Source organism: Phaethon lepturus, unplaced genomic scaffold, assembly GCF_000687285.1.
Source record: "Phaethon lepturus isolate BGI_N335 unplaced genomic scaffold, ASM68728v1 scaffold19351, whole genome shotgun sequence".
NCBI lineage: Eukaryota > Metazoa > Chordata > Aves > Phaethontiformes > Phaethontidae > Phaethon > Phaethon lepturus.
In genome coordinates, this window is record NW_010515760.1 from 7,649 (window position 1) to 19,440 (window position 11,792).

The following is an 11,792-nucleotide window of genomic DNA, read 5'->3' on the forward strand; positions in this document are numbered from 1 at the left end:
CCCACCCTGACTCGGTCATTGCCAGCTGAACCCCGGTATTTTGGGGGCTGCTCTGCCCTCCAGCCCACTCCTCGCCCCCACGCTGGGCTGCCCCCGGCACCTACACGCCGAGTCGGAGAGGGCGGTGTGCGAGGAGCGCCGGGAGCTGTGGGACGACAGCGACACTCCCTCCCGGCTGGCGTCCTGGCTGCTGCCGCACTGCCCCACGTCCAGGTAGCTGCTGTGGCTCTGCGGGGAGCGAAGCACAAGCGGCGAGATCGTCAGCAGGAGAGGACGGTGCTGGAGAGGACCTGTGCCTCCCTGACCGTTGGTGTGCGGAAAAAAATAACAGGCTGGGTGCAGAGAGGGCTAGCACTGCAGCACCGCAGCACCGAACCCTGGTGCCGTATTCGGTCAGCCCCGCAGTGCTCAGCCTAAAGCCTTCGGGTATCCCTGTGCCGACAGGACCCTCAGGATCACACCCCAGGCACGCCTTCGCTTGGGCGCGATGCCACGCATTTCTGTCCCGGGACACCCGTCTGACGGCAGCGAGCGGCAGTGGGGGACGCACCGCGCCTCGGGCGAACGCCGTGGGGATTTGCTGCCCGTGTCCCCACGCTCTGGCGTGCCACAAATGTGTGCAAGTGGAAATACGCTTTCATAATTAGCTTCCTTCTGCCCGATTTCTTCAGGGATGTCACAGTTCGCTGGCCGCAGCACGCTGGGGAGTGGTGGGAGAGAGGTAACGAGTGAAGGCGGCAGGAGGGGCTGGCTGGGGACCGGTTTTATTCATTGCAGAGACGGAGAGAGCTCGCTGGGAAGGGACACGGACCAGCGGAACTGGGACATCAGCTGCAGCCCTGGGAGAACGTACGGCAAACGGCTCCTGCGAGGGACAGGTACCGGGCGATGCCGAGAGCTGCAGTGCCGGTCGCCGCTCCCTGGGGAGCGGTCGCTCCCAGCCGGCTGTTCTGGGCAGGAACCTGGCAGCACACCCGCAGAGGGGAACAGCCTAAGCTAGTGACTGTTAACGGCCTTGGAGCCGTCACACCAAAACGACAGATGTCACCTGGCAGATGGCTTAAGGCAAACAGCCCCTAACCGTTGGGTAGCAGGAGCCTGTTTCACCTGCAGGAGGTGGGTGACCACGATGGCCGTGCCACCACGCTCCCCACGCCTCCCAGGGAGCTCCCCAGCCTCCCGCTCCCCTCCAGAAGATCAAGCAATGGGAGTGATCGCTCTGCCACTCCTCCAGCTGCCTTACATCAACAGGATGCAGGAAAATATCTCAGCTACCATGTGGAAAGGGGAAAAAGACACAGAAGTGTGCTGTGGTGGCAAAGACTGTCCTTGCTCCAGTGCAAAACACCTCTGGGACAGCTTCCCCTATACATCCCATAAATGGCTTCTATACAATAATGTCTGAAGAGCAAGGAGGCTAGTGGAATCCACTTGAAATTACTTTGATTACTGGTCTTAGTTGTAAACTACTGAGAGGAAGAACTTGGATGTAATGAAAATGACCTTATTAATCGGGCAGGTGTGTTGGATGCCAGACGGATTCAAGCCATGGAAATTACTGCTCTGGTCACAATCCTACACCTGATGCGATCCTGCCCAATGGCATAAACAGAGCTGAAATCTGGAATAAGTGTTGTCCCTTCACTTCCAATCTTTGTCTGAGTATCAGTGACGAGCTGGCACTAACAAAACAGGCACCACGTGGTACCGCCCTGCGCCCGGATCCTCTGCGCCTTACTAACGGTGGCAGGTACAGCAATCTAGGTACAGCAATCTAGCCTCCAGCTCCAGCTCTACTTTTCTGCTTCCAAACTGAGGTGGCTTAACCGATCGCTGGAGTAACAGTCTCAGAAAGATAATGAGTAGCAGACCAGCAGCAATGCAACTGCTGAATTTGCAGTTCCATGTCTGAACGAGCAGTTTAGAGCCATGCAGGTGAAAATTTCTCAGGGTCTGCTTGAGTCATAACCCAGCTGAAGGCTTGGAAGGAGATGGGAGTAAAGGAGAGGGAGAAGGAAGAACAGATGTTTTCCTAAGATTGATAAGTGATTACTCAGTTTGGTTTAAACACCTACTCATTCAACTGTGAAGGGACATGGTACCTTTAGAGAAGAGGATGCCAGTTCAATTGATGACTCTTCAAGGCCGAGATCTCGCCGTCTTTCAGCTCGAACTTCCGCATAACTTAAAAAAAAAAAAAAAAAATTTGAAATCCAGTTTTTCAGCCTGGATATTGTATGGTAACTACCCTACCATATATGTCACTACGGAGTTTTCATGTTGAGTCACAAGCTTTGCACAGCACACACACAACTCCCTCACACACAAGGTGCTTAGAGGAACATCATCATACAGCCTTGCAATCTGTGAATAACTGTACATGCTGAATATCCACAGATTAGAAACAACAGGGCAGTGTCCCAGTCCCACTGCGCCCGGGACTGCAGAGCCTGCAGGATTAATTGCACTAATCGTTCCAAGCACAAACATAGATGCTCCTTTGCAAATTTTGGCCTGGATGACTTGAAGCAAAACTAATCTAAAAGCACAGTGCACTTGGTTATTGGAGACAAAATGGGTGTCTTTGTCCTCAGTACAATTTTCCTAATAAAGGGGATTCCTATTTTCCATAATCTGGCAGAAAAATGATCCTACAGCTTCTGTGCAGGTAAACTGCCATAGCAAAATTAATTTTCTAACCTGCTGACGTCCAAGAATCAATTTCTTTGCATGTTGCATGGTGGCTCAGCCAGACCTAAGCCAGTGCCTTGGGGAGGAGGAGGTCAAGTCTCCTCCTTCTGAGGGTGCACGCAGCACCATCCCTCAACACCCCTCGCTCCTGTGGAAGCTCTGAACACAAACTGATGGCTGCCCAGGTGCAGGAATCCCCAGGAATGTGCCTCTAAAAGTGCATATTTGCTTTCCTTACTACTTTTTCTCTTACATAATAAAATATTTACAGTAAACAGTGCCACATGATTTACCACTGGGATAAATTGGAGAGGACGTTTTAAAGAGTCTCTGAGTGCTTGTGGATCATGGGCACTAAAGGGCGCTGAAATATTAATGGGCCGTAACCTTTGTGGGAGGCAAGAGAAGCTGCTGAACTGAACTTACTTACAAGATTGTAGGCAATGAATTTTCCTGAAATCATGTTCTAACTCGTGTGTTTCAATAATACATTCTAAACCTTAACTATATGAGCCAGAATTGAATTTCAAAGTCTACTTAGGACCGTATCACTAGCTTTAAGAGGCACTGGAAGCAGAAAGAAGAAACAAGTTCACGCACGATAAATTCAGAGCTTAAAGTGAAGCTGAACTCCCTGAAGGATGGCAGAAAGAACACAACTCAGAAGCAACCTCTCTGTCTAACATTTGCTTATGATAACACTTGACATGTAGTTGATAACAGCACACACAGCCCTAATCACTTACACCTGTTTAGTGGTGTAAGGTGTTCTCAGTCTGCGTTTCAGAACATGGAGCAGAATCCCAGTTTACTCGTGTTTGTTCTTCCAGATGTTTGACAAGAAAAAAATTCACAAATTGATTCCTGACAGTAAGGAAAGATGCAGTGAGCAGTATGCTTACTCAAGTTAATAGAGCAAACCAGTATGTCACTATTTTTTCAAGCCCTTCAGTAAATATATTCTCACTCTTAACACAACCTTTTTTGAGATGACAGTGGTAATCAAGCAGATTCCCCTCCAGAAGGTGCGTATCACAGAGCATCCCACACACGCACCGCCTTCCAGCATGGGTTTGCAACCGAGCGCAGGCATCCCTTCCCACTAGAGGGAGATCCTGGGCTGCGTTTCGGATGAGAAATAAGGCTAGCAGGACGGATGATAACTTCAAGTCATAAATATTTAAAGCTCTGATCAAAAGGTTTTGTAGGAGATGTATGATCCCATTCACGCCCATAAAGCCATCTGATTCTTAACAGCTTTAATTCTTCCTGTGGCCATGTCATCGCTAGGGATAAAAGGGGAATGTAACACACTGATAGACTTGGCCAACGGTGGCTTCCAGGCTTTTGGCCCGGTCGTCAAAAACCCCACAACATTAATGAAAACACATTATGCTTTTCCCCATGCTCCCTGTTGTAACAGCTTTACAGAATTACATACCAACTTAGTGTGTAAATATGTGCAGCAAATATTTGGCTCAGGCAAAACAGAACTGGGAAAAATAATAGATGACCACATGGGACATACACTGTGAAGTTTTGGTGCTTGCTCCTACCTAACTACCAGGTGAGTGCAAACGATGAACTCGGGTTTGGAATTCCACTGGTGGTAGGTGATGTAGTAGTGTGTCTGCAGCCATATCCACTGCTGGCCTTTGGTCAGGAACCGATAGTAACAGGACTTTCCTTTTCCAAACTGCATCACTGTTAAAAAAAAAAGAAAGCCATTTAGAGCAAACAGAAATTTCACGGTGCGAAGGCGATTAGAAAAACCACTCAGTCCCATACCCCTCTTGCAGTCTGCTACTGCGCTAAAACGGCTCTTGCGGCTTTATAAACACAACAGATGATACACAAACATGTACTGAGCTTTTATTTGGGTTCTTCCCCGCTGAAGATTTTCAAGAGTGCACTTTGTTATTTTGAGATTGTTCTTACAACTAATAATTGGCATAACTACATAACTAGCTATACTCTTGTAACTTATTTGTGGGCTCCTCTGAAATAAGCATAAATAACATTAATTAAACAAAGTACTGGCCTTTCACAAGTACATGAGAATGCATTTCAAAGACTGAGGGCTTGAAGTTAGGATCCTAATAATGGCACAAAACAATAAGATAGTGGAGTTTTAGCAGTTTCACTGAGAGTTTTCTTCCAAGAGATGACCTAAATACACCAGACCTGGTATGTATTATCAGGGTATGTCCAGAAAAATCTGAAGTGGTACAATACAAGTGGAGAAGAATGAGGGGAACTACATTAAATAGCCACATTAATTATTCCCAGAATGCTGGGAGTACAAAATTAAACACGCTCACTTAAAATACCCATAATTAATGCAAAGTAAAGTAGACATGTGGTTTAAGCAAAGCCATTTCATTTCACAATAGCCAAGGTGCCTGCCCAGAGCGGTCAACCTGACGAATGGGAACTTAGGAAGACACACTAACCCATGCATTTTTACTCACCTGCGCACCTCTACTTTGTTAAGTATCAGGACTAACTTCTCTAGCAATGCCATTAACAGTGATGGGCATTAGATGAAGCACTTTGCGAAGACCTTCTGGCTAACACACTGTGCTGGGGATCACTGAGCTCCTAGTCCTGGCAGAGATTCCCTGAAGCAGCTTCTATAAGTTACTTTGCCAGCACCTTACTTTGTCCCCCCGCACAGTAAGATTAAAAGATCCTTTCCTTCAGGTGTGTTGTGCAAATACTCTTTCCATATGTAAGAGGAGATCCGCGGCTGGTAGAGATGTAGCACATAAATCACTAAACAGATTCTCTGCTGAATGATCTGACCCCACTCTCGATATAGTTAGTGCCTATGTCAAACTGCACACACACGTTACCAAAAGGACACCGTCTGATTAAGTAGCTCACTTCTGTCTGAATGGTCTTTTAAGCGAACAACATTAAAAAGTGCTGTACTTGAGAGCAATTAAAATATTCCTTTAATATTCCCATCTACACGCTTGCTGCACTTGACACAACTTGCGTCTTAGCCCCTTTCACAGCTTCCTTCGTGTGCTCAGCCGGGCAACCTGCTTCCCCGCCGCCTCTTCCGCACCAGCGCTCCGCCTTGACAGGGCAGGAAAGCCGGCAGGAGGGTGGAATGGGGAAACCTGACATTCAAAGTCGTCATTTTCTGCACGCTCTACTAGGTCCTTTAGCATCTTATACGTGTAAGTGGTAGAGGGTACATGGTAGAGATGGGGCTGGTTTGCAACTTGGAGATGAAGCAGCTTGTCTAGCTCCAGTGTGCTGGGGGCCTGTGGAGTTTCTTGGTGTCCCTGCACCGTGCTGCTCTGCATCTCGGAGCATCCTCCTTTCTCCACTCCGGGTGTCCTTTCCTTTCGACAAAACACTCTCCTTTCAAACGGGGAGAGCAGAGCGACAGACAGACAGAGAGTTTGCCCAAAAGGGAACCTATAAGTAATGTTTCTTGGCAAAATATCTGATTACCCAGATGCATTTTACAAAGTGCATAGTTACTTTTCATTACAGCGCTTGGCAATACAAACCAGCTGGAGGAGAGACCCAGTTCTGGCTCAGTATCTCAGTCTGAAGTGCATGTAATAAAATGGAAGAATACAGTCTCAGGGATAAAGCATCTCCCACGCTCATCTGGTAGGAAGAGCATACTGATTAACAGTCGACCACATCTGCTGCCACCTTTTGCCCTTCAGCAGGCCGCGGTGCTTCCGCGCCGGGCTGCGCTGCCGCGGTACGCGGGCGAAGCGCTCCTCCTGACCTGGCTCCTCCTGGGCTCTTGCAGGTCACAGTATTTCACCTTGCATGAAGATGAACTTCACGTACATTCTCTGGTGTTTGCACATCAGCCAGAACTGGACTTTTCTGCTTTACTTTCAGGTTGACCAAAAATGAGCCATCTTTACCCACAGGGAATCTGTATTTGGTACTTGTGTATTTAAAAAAAGAATCTGAATCTCCAGAAGCATTTTACTAATAGTAAGTGAGGTTCACAACATCTAACTGCACAGGCAGGTGATCCAAATCCTGCTTTCAGAAGGCACTTTGGTGAGCTGAGCCTCCTGGCTGACTCCGGAGCCCACGGGAACAGCAAGAGCCCACGATCTGTGACAATCAACAAAACTCGCAGGGTTTGGGGCTGCCCTCACAAACTGGGGGCAGAGGGTGTGAAGTTCTGACTTCCTACTTATTAATCTCATTTCACTCTCAGACAACCCGGCTCAAAGGGGTTATCTGCCAATTTGGGAAACCTGCACAAACAGTTCCTGATCTGAGCGAATTCTGCAGGGGCTCTACCTCCCAGGTAAGCGTCAGCTATGACAGTCTGTCGTGGGAAGAGAGAATTCCCTCGCACCCCAGGTAAAGATGCCTTTTGCGACAACAGTAAAAGGTTTTGCACAAGTGACAAGCGAGATGAAAGACAGGCACGCTGCAGAGGGAGAGGAACTTACAGTGTTCATGGCACCTAGCAAGAAGCTCCAGGTCATCTGCGTGGTAGTAATCATACCCTGACGTTCCCAGAACCTCAAAGGGTAAATATCCTATAATAGGCGGAGCTCTAGAAGGGAAGCAAAGGGCACGGCATGAGCACAAAACCTGACACTTTGACATCCTGGCAGATGCGCTGCGATACTACTGACCAAAACCATCTCGTACGTTCACTTGTCAGGGAAATCAGGAGTGGATTTTCATTTACGTAACGATGTATTTTCATATACAAGCAAAAAAAACCCCAAACAACCAACCAGCGAGGGAGAGGTAAAAATTGAGAAAATGAAAAGGTGTGTAGTTACTGTTTCATAGCCTATTCATTATGTGGGTGTAGAGAAAGGCATGTACGTAACGCAAGTGACTCAATTCATTAAGCACACTTGTGAGACACACAGCTTGAGAAACGCTATGGCTGCTCGTGTGTCTAGTGACTTACAGCTCGAGTAAACTTATCCAGTAGGTTGGATGTAAATGCCACCCGGGTAGTAACTGTAAAAGAAAAAGTAAGTGGGAAGCTGCAACGTGGGTCAGGACCAGCTTGGGTAAAAGAAAAAGTAACCGTTCCCATGGAAAAGCTTGGGAAATTTTTGCCGGCAAAGATGTTTCTATGCTGGTAATAAAGATAAGAATAGGCACGGGGCTGATTTTAAGGACTGTTATTTCAATGGCAGGTAGAGAAGGAATCGAGGAAATATTTAGATGGGCACATTGCAATGACTTACCTGACTATTCTGCTGGCACTGCTAGATTTTCCTTTTTCTAGGCAAAATATGAGATTTTTTTTTAAGCAAGCATCCTAACAACACTGAGCTTGTGCACAGCCTTCCCCAGAGCCTGCTAGCTTATGATTATGAAACACCACTGAAACGTGAGGACAAAAGCCACTGTTTTTGCCTGTTCTCCCTATACCAGCATGCCACCTTCTGTGCCCTACTGCTCAAGTACAATCCTGCTTGCACCAATTCAAGCACCGCACGTACTTTGTGAGGCAGGACTGGCACTAATTGGGCTACACCTATTTGTTTTGGCTGCTGGATGTGCTGATAGCATGAGGCTCACCTGCCAAGTTCAGCATGTTCCTCAGGAATAAGGCGTCGGTGTGCTAGTGAAACGGTTAACGTTTCAAAATCAAGGCAGTCTGAAGGTGTCACTGCCTAGCAAGCACGCCTCTCCCGCTGCCTTTCTCTTGGTGTGTCGAGCGACCCTCTTAAGGCAGGTGAATGCCATAAAGTGGCCAAGAATGTGAGCAAAAAATGAGTTAAGTGTAAGTAGATTTGGGTTTGGATGGCTCAATCCTGAGTCCTCTGGATATTAAGGTGGGAAGTTCTCCTGTCGTGGCTGAGTGACCCAGCTCCACATTTGTACTCCTGAGAGACGTGGTGGGCATAGATTTTTCAACTAAAGAGAGCCCAGACAGGTCCATAACCTCTCTCTTCCCCACAACCACGAGCAGTTTGGCACCAAATGGGAAACAGGGGAAAAGGAAGGACAGCCAGGGATCTGCTCAACAGCAGCCCCAGGAGGTTCAAGGTCTCAGCAGGAGCTGCCGAGCCCCAGCAGAAGGGGTTGGCTGGGAGAGCCAGCCCTCCACACTCTCTGACGGCAAATCTCCCGAAACAGAGTGTGCTTAGTACACAGTGGTCTCCGCCACAATACAGCCTTATTTATCCAAATAACTCTTCACAGAGCACTGTGTTCCTTTTCCTCATGTGACCCAGATTTCTGTTAATGATGATAATATGGGTATTTATTAAAGTGTCTTTCCTTGCTGTCTCTTTGGCAGAACGCACCCGTGTCCTACTCCTATCTTTAATGGCATGCTTATATTCAAGACAATAATGTCTTTCAGATGCACATCAGATAAACATTTAAGCTGATCAGGAAAGTATTATGCTTTCCTGACTATCACCAGAATTCTTTAAATGAGAAGGCAACCACAAAATGCTCCTCATCTGTCATATGACAAGGAGCTGCTTTGCTTGTGGAACAATGTAAAAGCGTCTTGTTAGCTTAAGTTCCAGCCTCGAGGACTGCAACTCGCTGTGCAGATGGATATGCACAGTCTTCACAGAGCCTTTTGAGTGCAGTCTTTTAATAAATGAAGGAAAATAAGGAGAGGACCAGAGTGCAGAAGAGAAACAGATCATTAGCAAAGTTGACAGGATTTCTTCCTCTACACATATTTTCATGTAGACCCACGAATACAGATTTTTCCTAGTTTTCTAATCTACAGAGTGCTTTCTGCATTATCTAGCTTTACTCAATTTTATGTTGTCATCATGATAGCAAAGGTCCTGATTCCAACTCATGCCGGGTACCCTCTGCCCCTGCTGACGGCACACCTCAGCGTCAGCCGGGGTGAGTTGATGCAAATAGGCAACAAATAGCAAAATACCCACAAACACTTCACAGCATCCTGTGGACTGAACTGGAGAGAGGTTTGAATCGGTGATTAAATGAGACAACCCGCACGATCCCCTGCTCCTTCTTGGGTCTCTCGATGCTCACTGCTCACATCTGGGGCAGTCACAGACTCTGCCTCAGCATCTGCATCAGCTTAATTTACTCTCAGTAACAATGGTTTCCTCACTGGGGATGTCAGTAGGACCGGAGTCCTACTGATAGGACTCTCTGCAAGCACCCGACGCAGAGAGATTCCTCTCTGAGTCGTATCCCAGATTCATCAAAAGAGCCTTTGATAGGTTCCAGAGCAGCTCCTGCTCGCCTTATTCACAGGAGCTGCTGGGACACAGCCCTTTGGAAAACCAGCTCGCTCCATCAGGCAGTGAAATAAGGGGCTCAGGGCTCTTTTATGTATCTTACCACCAATCACCTGATTCTGAAAAGTGTGCATTATCGGACAGGCCAGTTAAAGTCTAACAAAGTCACTCCAGCAAGATCTCAACAGCATGAATAATAAACCAACTGTCCCAAACCACACAGCATTAACCAAAGGGTTGTTGCAGGGACAGGTCCTCTATTCTTCAAGGTATGGTGCATGAGGTACACATTTTGCTTACTAAATAAATGCAAGTTATTATTCATTTGTATTTGCTCTCTCTCTCCCTCTTGCTCCAAGTGTGCAGATGATATTTAGGGTTTTTTCCTCCCAAATATTTTTTTCTCCACAGCCTTATTTACTAGTCTTCTATTCCTAGTAATGACTACCTTTGCACAGCTTGCAAAGGGAGGGATAATGGAAAGGGTAGGATTTTGCCATGTGCTTATACATACATGTCAAATACAGAGAAACAAAAACTTCCAGCTTCTTTTGAAGAAAATGAATCCTGTATTAATCAGCTTAATAAAGTGGTTCCAGTCTGTTTCATTCACCAAGATGAATCCTAGTCCACCATATGGCATTCAGTCAAAAACAAATCTGCAATTAAATCAGCTAATCCACTGCTTTTTCTTTTATTTTTATAAATTCCATCATTTCTCAAGGTGAAAATTGGAACTTTATTGACACAGCAAAAGATTTAGAAGGATTCCTGGAAGCTGTAGCTGGAGAACAGAGGAACTAAACTAATACAGGGAACGGTACCCACACTGCTCTGTTTTAATGACTTAATATCTTGTTGATGTTAGACATTTTTCTAGACACTTTCCCACCATTTTATATGGTTTCTTACCTGCCTAAAATATGGAAAAGAGCAAAGCATTTAAGGTTGCCTAATGAGTAAGTTCAGAGTATTATTACTTACTCTGTTGCATTTAATTAGAGCTATTCTACTTAGGATCTCATACAATAACTACACAAAAGTTTTCTATTTTTAAATCACAGGTTTGTTTATTCTTCAGTGACTAAAACCAGATCTCTTACCTGTGGTCCAGGAACAAAAACTTCCATTCCAAACTATGCCTCGATGTAAATTCTTCACATGGCTCTTCAGTATTGCAGAGCTCCTGCAAAACAGTTGGCACATTCAGACATTTAGTTCTACGAAATGACAAAAGGAGCCCTCTATCAAGACCAAGGCTGCATCTTCTTGGTATAACAAACCATAGAGAAATACAGTGCTTTTAAAGCACTTGACTTATTTTCTTCTAAGGAATGTGTAAGTCTTGTTTTATAGAATAAACTGATGAAAAGTGGCTGAAAAATTTACCCTGGGTTGAATTTCAGAGCTAAGATAAAGAGTCCAAAGGCCTCATCTTGCAGTCTGTAGGCAAAATTCCCCATTTTTTTGTAAATATTGGTATCCGAAGATGGATGACAGCACCAGGTCCTGTCTCAAACCCAGCTGGCTCATGCTCCCTCGAGCAAGAAGCACCTACAGATGTTATCCCTGTCATCGCTGCGCTGCGCCGCAGGACACTCACAGACCAGCAGAAAGAGTCCATGAAACAGGCGTTCACAGTGTTTCACGGTGCGGGTGGTCTTCTTGCACAAAGGAGCAGTGGGATGCATTTCTTCAGAGGCTGCAACTTGCCAAGCGGCTTGGCTGGTCGCCTGGCATTGGCGCTTCCTGGGCCGACTGCTCCGAGACGCCCATCGCCTCTTCTCAAAAGCCGCTCCCGCTTCGTATCTCGTCATCCCGAAACACACTCTTACGCCGTCCCTCACTCCCAAACGCAGCGGTGTCCTCCCTCATTCTCCAACCCCCCGCGCC

The 11,792-nt window shown here is 46.6% G+C and overlaps 1 protein-coding gene across 1 annotated transcript in view; it reads right to left on the bottom strand.

Annotated features, from left to right (window-relative positions):
- Window positions 1-11,675, bottom strand: part of LOC104627570 (neuronal PAS domain-containing protein 2-like) — a gene marked incomplete at its 3' end in the record, with an annotated part of 19,316 nt that extends 7,641 nt beyond the window's left edge. Inside the window, exons 1-6 of the mRNA XM_010295876.1 lie at window positions 11,613-11,675; window positions 11,003-11,085; window positions 7,140-7,246; window positions 4,248-4,395; window positions 2,103-2,184; window positions 105-228 (exon numbers count right to left, since the gene is read on the bottom strand). Of these exons, the coding sequence (XP_010294178.1) occupies window positions 105-228; window positions 2,103-2,184; window positions 4,248-4,395; window positions 7,140-7,246; window positions 11,003-11,085; window positions 11,613-11,675 (607 nt within the window). The remainder of the gene's footprint in view (window positions 1-104; window positions 229-2,102; window positions 2,185-4,247; window positions 4,396-7,139; window positions 7,247-11,002; window positions 11,086-11,612) is intronic.
- Window positions 11,676-11,792: the final 117 nt, after the last annotated feature.